Raw genomic sequence first — 17,958 nt, forward strand, 5'->3', positions numbered from 1 at the left:
TTTAACAAGCGAGTATTCCTGTCTAACCAAACGAGGTTGAGACTGGATTTCTGAAGGATTTTGTTAAATTCCAGCTCTGCAGCTGGGATAGCTGACCTTGAAAGTTCACTTTAATGTAGGCAACAACATCGTAGTTTGCTATGGTAAACTGCTCCCTGATCTGCTGCTTGTTGCTGGAAAGTCACTCAAAGATGAGATTTGCCTTGTCCTGTCTGGGCTTGTCATTCCTCTATAGCCTAATTTTGATCAGCTGATCCTGTGAGACCTTAGCACTGAGTCCTGCTAAACTTTGCGAAGTCCTCCAGCGTGGCAACTTCATTACATCTGTGTGCTGGGGTTAAAGGATGACCCTCGTGCATTTCCCCTGCCTGGTTTGGTATTTCATGGTCAAAAAGCTTAATTGACTCAATGTATTTATTCCCTTACATTTCTCTCTTGCAGCTGGCTCAGGAGGATGTATCTGACCACTGCAGACTCATAGGATTTCGACCGTAGTTCACTTGAGAAGGGTTTAGATATGAAATTTTCAGGCTTAGTCCTCAGCAGTGGCCTGTAAACCTGTGTAGATAGATGTGGTGGGAGCGGAGTGGTGTTCTGGAAAGATCATGATGTTGGTGCACCTCAGAGGTTTGTGATTAGAGAAGCCCAAGTCAGGAGCTGACAGCAGTCCTGGCTGGCGAGTTCTCAAAACTCCCCTGGTGTGATCATATCTGTGCCTGGGGAAGTTAAGCTGGCATAGTCTGCTCCAGGAGGACGTGGGTGATGGACTATGGGTTTGGGAGCCCTGTTTGGGCCATTTTTGGCAACGTGTGTTCAGGTATTTGGTCCTGTGGGCGTTCTACATGCTGGCCATGGCAGGGAGATCTGTTCCTACGGGTTTAGGAGCCTTCAAATGTCACGTGGCCATGTTTCCAGGGAAGCGAAGTGCAATTCTTCTGAGTCCCAGCCATGTAATTACAGCATTAATAACAGCTATCATTTTTGATGCCTCGGTGCCAAATGCATAGGTTGTTGTTTCTGTTTTGTTTTCAGAGTAGTTTGTTCTGCTGCTTTTTCCCTATTTGTGCCTTTTCTACAACTGAACAATTACCAGAAGTGTGATGAGGACATCGTATGCAGAAAGTCATCCCCTTGTCTTTTTTCCCAGTGACTCTGAGGTGTGTGTGAGTGGCCGTTATCTCAGCTGCTAATCACTGAAGCTGGAGCTAATGTGCGACATGACCTTTGTGAAGAGAAAGGAGGTTTTGCCAATATTGTACTTGCAGTTTGAATCAACTTTTGCACTTTATCATGTATTTGATTGCATGAACTGCTCCCTTACTGACTTGTATTGCCTGAGCATTTACAGTTATATCAAACAAATTAAGAAATGCCCCAAATTTGTCTTGTATGTTAGTTATGATGTTTTCATTGACCAGGTATCATTAGTGTTATGTGACGGCCCCTGATCTTCATGGTCTAAATACCTTCTGTGCTTTCATCTGTTTATGCTTCATTTAGTTTGAAGCTATCCTGCATAGCTGCACATTTCCTAGTTTAGTGAAGTCGATGGGATTTTTACCACTGAAATTAGACCCAGTTTACAGCAGCCTGTGGGTAAGTAAAGGTTATTCTCTAGCACTTTCCTCTTCTACAGTTTTATAGTGCTTAGAAGTCTGATGGATGGAGCACTCAATTATTTAGCATCTATCAAGCTTTTGCTTACAACACCTAAACAAACACTAGTATCACCTACTTTTTTCTGAATATATAAAATATAATTTTGCTACATGAATCCACAAACTTAAAAAAATATGCAGTTGCTTAACCAGCCCTTTTAATGAAATGAGTTTTGAATTGAAATTTTAAGTATGCATGAAGACAGTAAGATACCATTTGCAGCGTTAGGATTTCAATAATGTATGGAATTAGCAGAGCTTTATTATATTTCTGTGCCTGCATGCCCTCTGTAGAGTAAAAGTTGTAATAAATATAAGTTCAAAGGTAAAATTTTATTGCTGCGCATGAGAGGAGAAAAAATAAATTAGAGTAATGTAATCATGCTCATATATGTTATGAATTTTGAACAGTGTCTATTAGAAAGTTTGTCAAAATGTGCTTAGCTTTGAAAATACAGATTAACGCTGAAGGTTTTAATATTGTTCTTCCTTACGTGCATATTCCTTGAGAATCTAAGTGTAAAGTATCTCCTGCCGAAAGCAATTGTCATAAAATGACACTTTCCTATTTTAATAGCTGAATAATCAGAACAGAAATATTTTTCTAAGTTGTGGAGAGGTTATTGCTTTTTTCACAGAAAGAAATTTAGTGGTAGAAAACCAAATTTAATCCAGATATTTTCCAGTTTTTCTGTTTCAGTTCTTATATTTGAAATGTGGTCTAAATGCCTCTTGACAGCCTTGGCGCTTCAGGATATTTAAAAGGGGAGGGGGGGGGCGTTCATGTGGTTTCATTTACTGATTCTGTGTTTACCTTTACTCTAGTAGCAAAGTTAAAGTAGTGGATCTCCAACAGGAGCTGGAAAACCTGTTAGGGAATGACTGGTTGCTATCTGTCTGGGCCCTTTAGGGTTCATACTTTTTTTTTTTTTTTTTTTTTTTTTTTTTTTTTTTTTTCTACTTTGGAGCAAATACGGAATAGGTCAGCATGGGAGGGCAGCTGTTGATGCGGGTCCTACTGAGCTTGGCAAACATTTGTCTGAACTGCCAGCTCAGCACATGGTCCCAGCTTCAGCATCTCTGAGAAAGCCCCATCAAAGAGAATTCCTTCTGTGTTTTCTTCACTTACCATCCCTTTACTTTGTCCTCTGTCATCTTCCTCACTTGTCTTTCTGCGAGCCCAGGGCATGCTGTGAGGACACTACCAAAGCATGGCCAGTGGCCTTTCTTAGAAGTCTTTTTAATACAGTCTTCAGGTTGTAGCTTCACTACTCAATTTGGAAAAAATCAGCCGCTGTGTGTGGATACGCACCCTATTTTCTTTTTAAGTGAGAGAGTCGGAGACTTGTTTAACAGTCCAGCTTAGGCTGTGACAGAGCCAGAACCCAGCTGCTGTGTCCAAGCCCATCCATATATTTGAACTTCGAAAGGATGTGATGGTGGAGGGTCTGTGTACCCCACCGAGCAAAGGCCTCCTGGGGACATGCTGTTCGTATTCTGGTGGATGCTGCTCTGCTGGCAATACCCCATTTCCCAGGTTGGGATGATAACGTTGGCGAGCACTGTAAGGATGCTTCATCTTGCTGTGTAAACATTCAGGCAGCAGTATCCATCTCCATCAGAAGCCTGGAGAAAGGGGGAAGATTTTCATGGGAAATAATTTAATCAGCCAATTAAAAAAAAGGATGCAGAGCGTGCTGCCTTATCTGGCCCAGTAACATCAAGAACAAGCTTCAGGCAAAGTTGTGTCTCAAGGCTTCTGAAGAGTAATACACATAATTTTTTTGATGAGCTAGCAGATCTATTATTTGTCACCTTTTAATTACAATACCCAAGTATAAGGTTGTGTGCTGCTTGCTGAGAAAGGTTTCCTCATTGGAAACTATTTTTTGGGTTTTTTCCACAGCAAAAAGTATATTCACAGATGACAGTTTTTAGATTTCTTTTTTTTTTTTTAATGTTTCTGAGGCAATTTGGACTGAATAATAATAGGGGAAAACAGTGATAGATATTTTTCTTTTTCTTTTTTTTTTTTTTTCTTCTTCTTCTTCCCCAAAAGAACTGTCAGCTTTAAATCTGTGTAAACTTGCCGGAGACAGAAAATAACAGGAAACTTTTCTAAATGAACCTTGTTAGATCATCATAAGTGATTCCTACCTTTAAATTCTTCTGTTGATGCCACTGTAGCTGAGTTGTAAGCAGGATGAGGCTGTTGTTACAAGATAATCAGTGAACCAGTTCCAGAGGGTGGAGCAGTTTAGAGACCAAATGTACTTTAAATGGCATCAGAGGAATGATGCACTACCGACTGAAAATGTAGGCATTGTTATTAATGATGTAATTAAAGTTCCACCTCATGGGCAAAGTGGAAGCACACGGAAAATATTACTAATATTGTGTTTCCTGCATTTGATTTATCCTCATTTTAAGTACTAAATGATCTATGCAAAATACAGTGGAAATTAAACACTCCTTCTAAAATTCACAACTTTATTATGTAAAAATGGTTCAAACTTAGGTCAGGGTACATTAGCCAGAAGTAACTTAACCCACCTGAAAAATGTCTTACGTAGTTTAGATGCATAGTTGATACTTGGCGAAATGGTGTGTACACTAAGAGGTTTTACTCAATAACCAAAGATTACGGTTTGCAATTTGCATTCTTTTGTCAAGAACAGATTTCAGCCATTCATTTAGACCCTTGACTGATGATCATCTATGTTACTGGGTGAATAGTCGTCTTTATTGCCATCTTTTAAAAGCTATTAAATAGGACATCTTAATACCGTCTGTTCTGAGTTTTGTGGATCAATTAGAGACAAAATTGGAAAAGAAGCTTCTAATGTTAGTAGTAATAATAAAATTAAAAATGGCCTAGTATTCAGTCCTGCAGATTCTGAACATTTCCTGATAGACTGTGGAAACTCTCCGAGTTGCTTTATGGGATTAGGCCAGACTCTGCATCTGAACTAGAACATTTTGTGTTAACTGCTTCTAAATGAGCACTTAGTTGTAAGTAGTTGGCATAAATCTAATTTTAATTTACTGTTTTCATTTTCTTTTGCATTGATCCTCTTTTTGTAGAGATTCAATTGCAGTCTTGGAGAAAGATGTTTTTCAAAGAGTCCAGATGGTATTTGTAATTATTTATTATCATTAGCATTCACTGTATCTGAAAACAAGACTTTTGCCAACTTAGATAAACCTCATCTGCTGCACTATTGTTTACAATTTTTCAGTGTCTTACGTTAATACAAACTCACTCTTGGGGCAATTTCTGGGTTTAGAAGAGAAAAAGAGTCTGTTATTCCTCAATATATAGCAAATTGCCAACTTACTTCGGGAAAATTGCTTGGATAACAGTCAGTCATAGCTTTTTGATGTCTATGAGCAAGCCAGCAAGGTACATAATTCTTAAGAGCAGCATAATCAGAACAAAAATCATAATAAACCCGTAGGTATAAAAGCACTGCACTTTTCCATGTGTGCACACACAACTTTTCTTTATGGGGTCACTTACTGTGTGAGAGCACGATTACTGTAGTTTACCCTTTGTAATACATTCCTTATAATTTTTTTCTTTGAGTTTTGAGAGTGAAGATGGCACCTTAAGTATGCAAAAATGGAATGTTTAGAAATTTACAGCTGTGATGCAGTGGGAATAAAATGCCACCTTCTTTATTCTAAATTAAAATACTTGAATTCTTCCACTAAAATTGTTCTGCCCCGCTGCACAGATATGTAAGTTGAAGTGGACTGTATACACTATTGGAATAAAGAAATCTACTCATAATTGGTTTTTTTCCCCTCAAAGTTTTGGAAAGATATGTATATTTTATAATATTTTAACACATTTGACTTATTTGTGTAATTGGTTTCTACAATATCTTGTGTTGATTAGCATTTGGAACAAAGCAGTAGAGAGAAGAAAACAGAGGGACACCTGTTTCAATTATGCTACAGCACCAATTTCAACAATAAATCTTAATTGCAATCAGTCTTGATCAACCCACCTGTGTAGATTCCCTCATTTACAATGAGGAGGGATAATGGAGAAAAAAGGAAAAAGTATAAAGAGAGAGAGGGAAAAAAAATCCCAGAACACTAATATGGATTATGTTTAGTTCTTATACTTTATGTATTTAGATTGCTGTGCTACGTTAATTATTAGGAAGAGTGGCCTGAATTTCTATTCTCTGGGTATACAGTGAACCCATGTTTACTGTCAGCTGCCATGTGAGCAATTTCTCTTAATTCAGGAGGGGTTGTGCAAACAGCCGCAAGGTGAAATTAATTTTGCTTTCATGCCCTAGCCCAGCAGGTGAATATGTAGCAAATTCCTTTAAATGACTACTTGTCTTTCTGTGTGGGATAGGAAATACATCTGAGCTATTCTCTGATGTAGGTAACCTCATGCAGCTGTATTATTTTTTTTTTTTTTAACCTTGAGACTGGTGCCTGCTGTATAGTTCTCCATAGATGTATACTGAGATGTTTTCTGCAGGCTTGGCAGCTGCTTGCTGATGTGCCTCCCCCTGTGCTCTCTTTCTTGGAGCTTCCTTAGATTCACAAATCAATTTTCTTATGTGCATTTACATAAAGAGGGAAAACAGTTGTGCGTAAACAGTCCAACTTGCCGTAAGAGGGTGTATAGGAAAGAAAAGCAAATACTGCTTTTTTTCTATATTCTTCATCATCTTTATCTCATAACCTCTGCTATCATCACTTGGACATAGGTAAGGGACAAGTTCATGCCCAGTGATGCAGGGATTTGGGCAAGACTTCTGATTTTGTGGTGATTTCATAACATATTTCCAGACACACTTTCTTTTTCATGCTTATTCTCATTTCCTCTGTCTGTTTTTGATACTTTTTCACCTTTTTCTTAATTGTGCATTATTTTGCTTAAAAATGTTTTTTTCACCCTTTTCTTCATTGTACATTATGTGCTAAATTTTTTTTTTAATTTAATGCACTGTTTTTCATAGTTGCATTTTAGTTTAAGTCTTTTGACTCAAATCCTCAATGATTGTCTCATTATTATTTTTTTTTTTCTTTCTGAGAATGATCCTGGTTGTATTCATGTTTATTTCCTCTTTTCCATTGTGAATGGCTTGTTCTTTGCTGCTTCACCTTTTTTGGTGATAGATCTTCACCTCCATTCATCTTCATTGCTATTGCATTCCTCTTCTCTGCTACGGGACTCTGATAATAGTGATGGACCACTGCAATTAAATTTATTCCATACACCACTGCTTTCACTGACAAACTGACACCACTCTTCTCTGAAGTTCTTACCTGTTGACTGGCATTAAGAAAAGTCAACCAGGAGCCAGGGATTTCAGTGAAGTGTGACATTGGTCTCCTGGTGACGACTGAACACAGCAAGCCCTGGATGCTTTGAGGTATCTCTAAAGCTGGTCATGCAACACAGAAAAAAAACAAAACCTTGTGGTGATATGATGAGATAAACACGTTCAAAATGGTTATAAGAAATTTCTCTGATTGTTGTAGTTTGATTGTTATTGCTTTTAAATGTAACGTTTTTGTTAGCTGATGAGATGCCTAGGCCAAGATATTGTCAGCAGACAGCTTTCTCTGAATGCACTTGCCGTTAGCAAACTGGCATACAGTCAATAGGAATTCTTCTGAATTTACTACTGTCTGTTGACATCTTATTCTGTTACAGGCAAGTATTTAATCAAAGTTTATTGTCATTCTTTTCTGAGATTTAAGTGGGATGTAAAATTTTATGATACGTGTAGTATTTTAGATGACAGCTTCATTATTTCCACTGAATAATTCGAAATGCTACAAGGAGAAATATTGATGTCAAACTGGTAATTGTCATTAAATATGCAGCATTTTTGCAGCAGTCATTTGTGCAAAAAATAAATTTCCTGAACTTCTAGGTAGCAATGCAGAACAGTCTGTAATGCAATTCCTTCATCTTGAGCCATTCCTCAACATGGAGGTTGCTCAAGGCTTGACACACATCTGCAACCTGAAATCCTCAAAATAATTTTACAAATTTTCCTTTTAAAAAATGAGCATGGAGAATACTCAGATGTTTTTATTCAGTTGATTTTTCAGTTTCTGCTGCCTGATGGGATTTGTATTTTTATTGTTTTAGTTTATCCTGTCCAGTGGACGTTCCCTTTTTCCTGAGCCAGGAGCGATGTCTATGACAGGAGTAATTAAACTGTGTCACAGGAGATGGGTACACAGGTCACTGGGAAGAATGAGACCAGTGCACCAGAACTGCAAGGCATTATGTAAAATAGACAGATGCAGTTTAATATTGAACTGATTGAGAATGAAACATGCCTGTTGATTGAGTGCCTCACCAGAGAGTGCAATATTCAGGACCAAGGGAGTGGCTTCTCCTTCTAGAAAGGAAAAGACAATAAGGAGAGATTTCACTTGCTGGAAAAAACAAGCTCTTTAGTTCAAGGAGGGTTTTATGTCATTCCTTGTTTTGTTTCCCTTCTTGGGAAGAATTTAATTTGCTTTTAGGTGAATCAAAAATTCCACTCAGAATTGTACTTATCCCTGTAGCTTCTTTGTTACCTTGTTAAGGAACTCAAATTAGAGACTGGTGCATTAGGTAATGATCAACTTTATTAGAAAATATATTTACAAAAATGCTATGCTTGTCGTCTTTTTCGTAATTATTCAACCCTGACTTTGGAAGAAAATGCATTAAATCTTTATTATATTGAAAATATTATCATGTGAATAGATCTTGGGTATTTAACTTTAATCACTATACTATTCAAGTACAAGGCAATTGGTTTAAAAAAAGTCACTAGAGGTTTGGTCAGGATGCTTGCAGTGAAACATTTTGAATGGAAAACTAACATTTTTCTGACTAAAACTTTTTTTAGGAAAACATGCATTTAGCAAGGTGGAGAACAAAAATTGTACTTAAAACATTAAATAAAGAGCACGTGAGAGGGAACACTTGGCTCCTGGGATGCTGGATATGCTAGCTCAATTCTTATACCTGATGTAGATCAGAGGTTGGATCTTGTGTGTTGTGCCTCTGAGGTGATGGCATGTAGTTATGCTTTTGCTCTCTCCCTCCTTCTCTTCTTAAAATACGTTTTTTGAAAGATCTGGATTTTGTCCTAATACGGAATATAAAAATTTAAAAGCTTTGAAACCTTAAAATGTTTCATAATATGAAAAAATAATTCCCCCTTGACTCCCAGTCCTGTTATATTTCTTAGTATGGAATAAGTCAAAAAGAGGAATATTTTCAAGGTGCTGTGACTAGCATGAATCAATTAATAACTGTAATTCTTTGCAGAATGTGGGTATAAGTTCTGTTTTACAGCTAGTGCTCTCCATGTGCAGTTGTATTAACAGTAGTTGTTGTGGTTACCCAAGGACAGACAGAAAGCACTTCCCAAGGTTCTCTCCAATCTGAGTCCCGCTTAGTTTTCACCCACTTAGTTTGTCTTCAGCATTAGAATGAAACTGTTCAATTGCTCAGTCACCATCTTAACCAGGTCTCCAGTTGTGTCCCAGTAACAGCTGTGGATCTGTACTGTTTAGTATTACAGCAGAAAAAATACTCTTCAGAATAAACGTAATTCCTTGAGACTAATTCTGGCACTTGACAGCATCAAATGTGAGAAAAAAAGATGAAATGAGCAAGTCAGTTGTATCTGAAGAGAGCCAACAAAGATAGTGATAGTAACCTCTGGGGTAGGTTGGACTGGATGAGCTGGATCTGGTCTAAGCTAACTAGAGGACTGCACAAAACCTAGGACTTATATGTATTTTTGCTTTTTCATTTTTTTGAAGATGCCTTCTGTCCTTTTGCCTTGGACAGCTCAGTTTACTGATGAATGGATGAATGATGCTCTCAGTTTATTTCAACATGTCAGCAAGTTTCGGACAGGAATGAGTTTCCCATCAGGAGGGAGCTGCTGCAGGCCCTGAGCAGGAGAGACTGGGTCCCTGAATAGCCATCTGGGTTTAATTCCTGGCTATCCCAAGATGATCTTCAGAGCAATGTCATGGGTTCCCATATAAAAAATTCTAATAGGGACCAAAGTTGTAGCTGCCATGGTCAGTGCAGTCCCTTTCCCACTTTTCCCTGAATGGAATGACTTTCTTCAAGACTGGCACCCTTCTGCTGTGATCCCCCACTCTGCTACTCACCAGGGCTGATTTCAGATGCTATGTCTTGAGATCTAAATGCATACTTGGAGGGGAATTCATATTGCATTCAGTTGCATAATTTAGGTGCTTGAAGGCATTAGTTTTATTTAAAGAGGGAGAAAGCCTCCTCTAGAATCACAGAAACATAGAATTGTTTAAGTTGGAAAAGACCTTTAAGATCAAGTCCAACTGATAACCCAGCCCTGCCAAGTCCACCACTAAACCATGTCCCGAAGCACCACATCTACACATCTTTTAAATACCTCCAGGGATGGTGACTCCACCACTTCCCTGGGCAGCCTGTTCCAGTGCTTGACAGTCCTTCCAGTGAAGAAATTTTTCCTAATATCCATTCTAAATTTACCCTGGTGCAACCTGAGGCCATTTTCTTTCATCCTATTGCTTGTTACCTGAGAGAAGAGACTGACCCCACCTCACTGCACCCTCCTTTCAGGTAACTGTAGAGAATGATAAGGTCCCCCCCGAGCCTTCTTTTCTCCAGGCTAAACACCCCCAGTTCCCTCAGCTGCTCCTCACAGGACTTGTGCTCTAGACCCCTCTCCAGCCTCATTGTTCTTTGGACACACTCCAGCACCTCAGTGTCTGGCTTGTAGTGACAAACCTGAACACAGTGTTTGAGGTGCAGCCTCACCAGTGCTAAGTACAGGGGGAGTCCTGCTGGCCACACTATTTCTGACACAAGCCAGGATGCCATTGGCCTTCTTGGCCACCTGGGCACACTGCTGGCTCCTGTTCAGCCGGCTGTCAATCAACACCCCCAGGTCCTTTTCTGCTGGGCCCCTTTCCAGCCACTCTTCCCCAAGTGTTTCATGGGGCTGTTGTGACCCAAGTGCAGGACCCAGCACTGAGCCTTACTGAGCCTCATACAGTTGGCTTCAGCCCATCAATCCAGCCTGTCCAGATCCCTCTGCAGAGCCTTCCTACCCTGCAGCAGATCGCCATTCCTGCCCAACTTGGTGTTGTCTACAGACTTACCGAGTGCGCTCGATCTCCATGTGCAGGTCCTTGATAAAGATGTTAAACAGAACTGGCCCCAACACTGAGCCCTGGGGAACACCACTTGTGACTAGCTGCCAACTGGAATTACTCCATTCACCAGCACTCTTTGGGCTTGGCCATCCAGCCAGTTTTTTTACTCAACTAACAGTATGCCTGTGCAAGCCATGAGCAGCCAGTTTCTCCAGGAGAATGCTGTGGGAAACAGTGTCAAAGGCCTTACTAAAGTCCAGATAGACAACATCCACAGCCTTTCCTTCATCCGCGAAGTGTGTCACCTTGTCATAGAAGGAAATCGGGTTAGTCAAGCAGGACCTGCCTTTCATAAACCCATGCTGACTGGGCCTGATCACATGGTGGTGCTGTATGTGCCGCTTGGTGGCACTCAGGGTGATCTGCTCCATAACCTTCCCTGGCACTGAGGTCAGACTGACAGGCCTGTAGTTCCCTGGATCCTCCTTCTGGCCCTTCTTGTAGATGGGTGTCACATTTGCTAACTTCCATTCAACTGAGACGTCCGTTAGCCAGGACTGCTGATAAATGGTGGAAAGTGGCTTGGTGAGCACTTCTGTCATCTCCCTTAGTAAACTTGAGTGGATTCCATCCTACCCCATGGGCGTATGTGTGTAAAGAAAGATTAGAAAGATTATTCAGAATATCTGAGATAGGAATTACACCTTCAAGGTACTGGGTGGGCAATTTGGAAGCTCTGGAGAATTTAATAGTCTCTTTAAATCTGTGACAATGCATAAAGCACACTTCAGATATATCCCGTACTAGTATTTTTCATGGAAAATGAAAGATTATTACCTCCCTTTGTAGTGTATGGTAGTTTTCTGAGAATTCTCTGCCAGGCGGCTGGTACAGAAGAACATTCCCCTTCTGCAGTAATACAAGCCAGTAATTAAACCTGAACACAGCGAATAGAGCTATAAAGTAAATCAAAGTGAGTGTTGAATTGTGCCTTCATGCACTGGGTGGTAAACTCTTTATAACAAAACTCAAAGCTTCCTTTCTTTGCTGAAGAGCCATGAATTGCAGCCTCTGTTTGCAGTGTTACTGTTGCTGTCACCTGCTGTAAATCCAGCATGAAAAGAAATCACGGAGGAAAGAATTGGAAAGTGCATTTTGCTCCTTTGTCTCCCATCCCCACAGGGTGGTCACTTGAAAATCTGTGGCACCTGGGCTCATGGGTGGAGAAAGCCACCCCAAAGGAGACCCAAATGTTTTAAACCATCTTCTGAATAGAGTGACCTGGATTTTGTAAAGTCAGATGAAATCAGTGGAAAGCCCTGCTGCCTTTCAGCAAGTAGAGTTTTCTCTGATGCTTACATCTTCAGCACAATCTGATTGGTGGAAGAATTGGGCTAAATTCAGAATTCAGTGAGCTGCATGGCGCTTCATGCTGTAAAATCTGTATATAATGAAGATAACTCCTCGCATGGATGGGGGGCCACGCTTGCAGGGCCACTGTCCCATCTCATCCCTTCTCATTCTGCTACTGACTGTTCGTGTGCTTCCCTCGAAGTGTCAGAGATGGGAGAGCAAGACAGATATTCTGCCTACTTCACCAAAGCATATAATCTCTTGATGCTACTGTACCGTTGACTCCTAAAATCACGCTGGCTCAGGATGCCCTCATGTTATCTGCCACTGTACAGACAGGCTGTCAAAATGTTAGCAGGGATTTTGACGCTAAAATGACTCAGGAAGACAGCTGGAATAAGGCTTACAGGTTTATTTGGTGGTTTTATATTGTTTTTCTCTAAAGCTAGTTCTCAGCATTATGTGAGCATCCAAAGCAGCAGTGGAGATAATGGACTAGTTGAAATGAATGATGAATTAAGCTTGGTTTGCAGGGGTGCCAAATGCAGTACCAAAGGATGGGGGCTCTCTGTAGGGAGGGTGTTGGTTTGCATTTTCTCATTGAGTAGACTTAAAATAATAGTGCAAAGACAGCACACATCAAGACTTTCCTGACGAGCATAGGCATGTGCAAGGGAAAGGAAATATAAAAATAAAGTATTTTAAAACATATCTTGCAGTCTGATTGCCTGCTAGATTCTCTGTTACTTCTCATAATATGCTTGAAAAGTTTTATTTGTGCCTCGAGGGTGATGAGCCTGTCTTCATTTAGGGATGCAACTGCAGATAATACCACTGTGCTATTGACAGCTTTATGCACTCTCACTAGCAGCCTGCCTTTCTTATTTACTCACTTGTATATGTTTTGCCTTGCAAAATCAGTATGGTTTTCTACCCTCCTAGTTATAATTGCATCCTGGGCCGCCTTGTTGCAGAGCCTGTTCCTGTAGCGTGAGGTGAAAGAGCCAGTTGGTTGCCATTATAAATAATTTTTTTTTTTTTCTGTATGTATAATTGAGCCTGGATAGTCATTATGTTTTTTCCTAGGTTCATAATTACAGAAACCCTGAAGGAGAGCTTTGTAACTATTATAAGGGCAAAAGAGGAGGTAACGTTCAGTGTGAGCTTGTTGTTTTTAAACAGGTAGATTTGAGCTTCCAGAAATTTCGCACATGCAGCTGAAAATTCATGAAGGTCCAGAAACACTAAGCAATAGAACAGTGTCACTAAGTCAGTCATGTCTGTCCATCGCTTAAATTATACTTGTAAGCCACTAGATGTAATTCAATACTAAAAGAGTTATGTTTTATGAATTCTTATGAATTATGATGTCCTGGTTAATTCTATGTAATTACTAAAATTACTGGACATTTCCTTATTTTAAAAAAATAATATTTCATTTTGCTTTTTAAAAACAATAGTTTTGTGTGTTGGACTCTGCATGACATCCTTCATGGGCTTTGTTTTGCTGCTCTTTCTGCTAGCAGTTCTTTTGGTTGGTAGGTTTTTCCCCACCAGTCCCCACTGTCCTACCTTCTTAGTGAAAGGACTTTTGGAAGGATGCTCCTCATCAGGAGGTATGCTTTGGCCCAGGTCCCTTGGTTCATCTCCAACAGAAAGTACTTCTCCTTGGATTGGAGTGGTCCAATAGATCCATAATTTCAGATTCCCTAGTTTTTGGGTGAGAAGCAGAGTCAGAAATAACAGTGGTTCATTCTGGTGAGGTTGCAGGAGAAGGACCAAAACATCTGTTGGACACTTCTCTGGCCTACAGGCAAAAGAAAACTGCCTTTTGTGGGAACCTGCACAATTTGTATTGTGGGAAATAGGTTCTGTAGGTGGAGATTGCTGGAAAATAGGGGACAATTATCATCAATTCTCTTGATAATTGATATTACAGCTTTCCATTGATTGGATCATCTCATTCCTTGTGTTTGTCTGCTTTATGAAGTGGACTGCAGCCAAGATGTCACACAGAAAACTTAAACCACATTTTTTTCCTTTTTTGCTTTTCCAAAGAAGTACTTTAGTTTTTCAAATATTACACTTTCAGGCCTGAAGCCTAACCGCGTGCTCTTTTGTTCCACGGGTGGGCAGACAGGCATTTGACATAAAGTTAGTCTGCTTGATGCAGGCGGTGGATACTGAACCGAGCTGGGCCTTCATCCATGTCTGTCTTGTTTTGTTTGCTCCAGGTGAAGAAGTATCACATCACCTCTGCTCAGAGCTTCCCCGTCCTGAAGTTGTAGCTTGTGAAATCCCTTGTGCAACAGACTGTGTCCTCAGTGAGTGGTCTCCGTGGTCCCCATGTTCCCACTCATGCTCCAGTAAAAATGCTGAGGGCAGGCAAAGCAGGAGTAGGTCCATCTTGGCCCTTCCGGCTGAGGGTGAGTGATAAACATTTTTTGAAGTAATCACTGTTTGTTTGTTGTTTTAATGAATTGACTTGCATTCCTCAGCCAAGCTCTGTTTAGATCAGAGCTAATCCTAATACTGTAGCAATGAGGAATAATACTTAATACTTGTCTGTACCCTCATGCCTAGTGACTAAAAGATCTTTATGCGCTTGAGTTAATGCATGTGCCACTTAAAGAAATTCCGTTCAAAATTATTTACTTCAGCCTGTGTGTTACTGTCTATTGAAGGCCAGTCTGGGTGTGAATTTACTTCAGGAGAGCTACATCCTATACTAATGAATTGCTGGGTGACACAGACTCATCATACAAGTGTCTTTATAGGAACATATTAGCACTGATTTAGAAAAGAACAGTGAGCTGTGAAAAATGAGGAAATAGGAAAGGACCCATTTATTTGATTAATGCAGATCTAGAATGCATTGACTTTATTTTTCTATTGTAATAAGTATCTCTTGATAAATACATACATAGTTTCCTCTGGATCTTCATGGACACATCATGTATCTGGATTTTTACATAACATCAGTGATACAATTATTTGCACAAACTCTTTTGTATTAGAAGTGTAGTCTAACTACAGTTAGACATGGTAATTCATTTATGTGTTGGTTTGTCACACAGGATTTTAAAGGTATCACATGAAGTGCATAAAAATTCTTAAAAAGAACAGGTCTAAGACTAAAGTCTTGTTGACAGAACAAAAATATCTACTACTGTCAACACTATGTGCAGCTAATGCAGCAGCAAACCACTTTGCGATGCAAGTCTAGTTTAGGACAAGGTCTGTTAAGTGCCATTTTGTAAATTGTCATTAAAGCCATCCACTGTTTCTGGGGCAGTGTGAGGACTTGAACTGGCAAACCCTTACTCATGTCAATGGTTTGTATTCACATAAATATCCTTATAAGCACTTGCAAAGAAAATTGGGATCCTTCAAGAAAACTGCTATATAATTGTCAATTGAATAAGAATGCTACTAAAAAAGTCTGTGAGCTAGAGAATATTTAAAATGGAAAATACATTTGGCTTCATATTTTCCATGGAAGTAATGAAATGCAAATAACAGATAAACATGGAATTATGAAAGTGAAGTGTTGAAGAAGTGGATTCTGGAAGTACATAAGCTCAGTCATCTCAACCTGAAACACACTGAACTAAAATGATGTGCTTTCAACTGAATACTTTTAAGTTTCTCAGGAAGTAATAATCAACTATTAAAATCAGATGCCCCATCTTTTTCTGTACATCTTTAGCAATGAGTATAATGGTTTGCTATGCAGATTCACACATCTGCATACAGATAAAGAGTGACTGATTTGAATTTGTGGAGATTGGAAGTTGATTTAATACCCCTATCTCTGCAGTACTAAGGCAGTGTTATGTTACCTGCTTTCTGACTTTCATACCCAGCTCACAGCTGAGCCACTAACTTCTACAGAGCTCTGGTACCTTTGCAAGTGACACTTCATTTGTCCTCTGTCAACTGAGGCAATGTTAGCCATGGCTCTGCTGTCTGACGACTTCTGGATGCCATCTCACAGGCTGATTTCCATTCAAACCCTTGGTTCGTTTTCTCCAAGTTGTTCACCAGATCCAGAATATGACAACCAGGAGTCTGTTGATGAAACTGGAAGGGCTTGGTTTAAGTCGGGTTTAAAAAGATATTTCTTTATGCAGCAAACTTCTGAAACTTGGTACAAGAGATTGTGGAGGCAAGCAGTGTCAGCAGGTTTAAAATGGCATAGGGGAATAGGTGAACATCAGGTCCCGTAAAAAGTCTGTAAATGGCTACTAGAATGGCTAGGCAGTGGTGTGCTGTCCTGCTTTCCTTGTACAAAACTTGTCAGTGAACTGAAGAATGGGGCCAGACTCTTAGGCTTTTTTGTAAACGTCACCTCCTGCCTGTGATTTTCAGGCAGACGGCTAGGTTGGATGGACCATGGGGTATTTTTTATTATCTCAAGTTTAAACTGCCTCATTATTACTTTTCCTTGTTTAGGAGAGCTTCATTACGATGAGTATTCTTAAAAAAAACACATTACTTTTTCCCTAGGAAGCTCTAAATTTTAGTTAATTTTTTTTTCCTTTTCTTTTTTCCTAATCGACCAGGCATTTTGCCATTTGTTACCTTTTTTCTTTGACATGTGCTCAAACACACAAGAACAATAACTGGTCTGCATTTTTCCCGCCAAGTCAAAATCTTCAGAAAATAAGTTACCTGGAGCATTTTCTATTCCATCATCATACTAAACATTTCTGAGACTGAACACTATGTGAAACAGTCCATTTTCATGAAAAGATGAATGTTAATGTGACATGATTATCCAAATCAGTGTGCTAAGAAATTTCTCTCTCTTTCTTTTCTTAGTACTATTCATCATGGCCATTTGGGGTCATACCTTATTTGAGAAGGCCCAGTCCTGCAAGGCAATAGGCATCCCTTCAAGGAGCAATATACCTCCATCCCTATTGATTTTAGCAGGTTGTAAGGGTGCTCTGAACCTTGTGGTATCTGGCCCCAACACTTCAGGTCTTTCAAAACCTGCAGCACTTTGGCCATGTCACGTTGTCAGATTCTCCCTCCAGGAAGAGAATGGTTTTGATTTTAGTAATTTTTACTTATTTCTTCCTAAAATGACAATGCTTACTGTTAATTTTCACTGCATTACTCCTTAGCTTTTGAGCTACGAACATCTGCTGCTTTTAGCGGATAAATTCAGGCTGATGTCTAGAGTGTTAAAGCTTCCAGGGAGTCTGTTCAAACCCCTGTACTTTATGGATTTATTACCAGTTGTTGACAAAGTGCAGTAGCTTAGCAAAATCTTTGGACACCAGTTTGAACGATGTTGCTTCAGAAAAGTAAAGGCTTCATACTCAAAACCTATCTTTCCAGTTTCCCCCCTTGATTTGCAGATGTGTGTATCATCTGGTATGTTCCTCCATCGGTACAGTTCAGCACCCTCTACAGCTCAGCTTTTTAAGGCAACATGTGAATAGAGTTCAAACATTAGAAAGAGATGTTCCTCCTTGGGAAATTAGCAAGGAGAATGAACATAAAAATAATGTTTAATTTGTCTTTAAACCTAATTGCATGTTTGCTGAGTGATACTGGCATTTAAATGGAATTAACTTGGCTGTGTGTAGGAGTATCAATAAGGTAACTCAGAAATATACTTTGCCTATTTCTGTTTCATTATGCGTTGGAATACAATTTTATGCAAGGCTAGTTTAATGGGGAAACAATATTTTAGAAGGTTGTTATTGCAGCCATAAAGGTCAACAGCTTTAAGCTTTATTTATTTATTTTTAAGGGGGGGGGGGGGGGGGGG

The 17,958-nt window shown here is 39.6% G+C and overlaps 1 protein-coding gene across 1 annotated transcript in view; it reads left to right on the top strand.

Moving 5' to 3' along the window:
* The window catches only part of THSD7B (thrombospondin type 1 domain containing 7B), a 363,825-nt gene that overhangs the window by 200,292 nt on the left and 145,575 nt on the right, over window positions 1-17,958 (top strand). The window contains exon 9 of the mRNA XM_026852525.1: window positions 14,408-14,599. Within this exon, the coding sequence (XP_026708326.1) occupies window positions 14,408-14,599 (192 nt within the window). The remainder of the gene's footprint in view (window positions 1-14,407; window positions 14,600-17,958) is intronic.

The sequence above is a fragment of the Athene cunicularia genome (genome assembly GCF_003259725.1).
Source record: "Athene cunicularia isolate RWA chromosome 7 unlocalized genomic scaffold, athCun1 chr7_part1, whole genome shotgun sequence".
Lineage (NCBI taxonomy): Eukaryota > Metazoa > Chordata > Aves > Strigiformes > Strigidae > Athene > Athene cunicularia.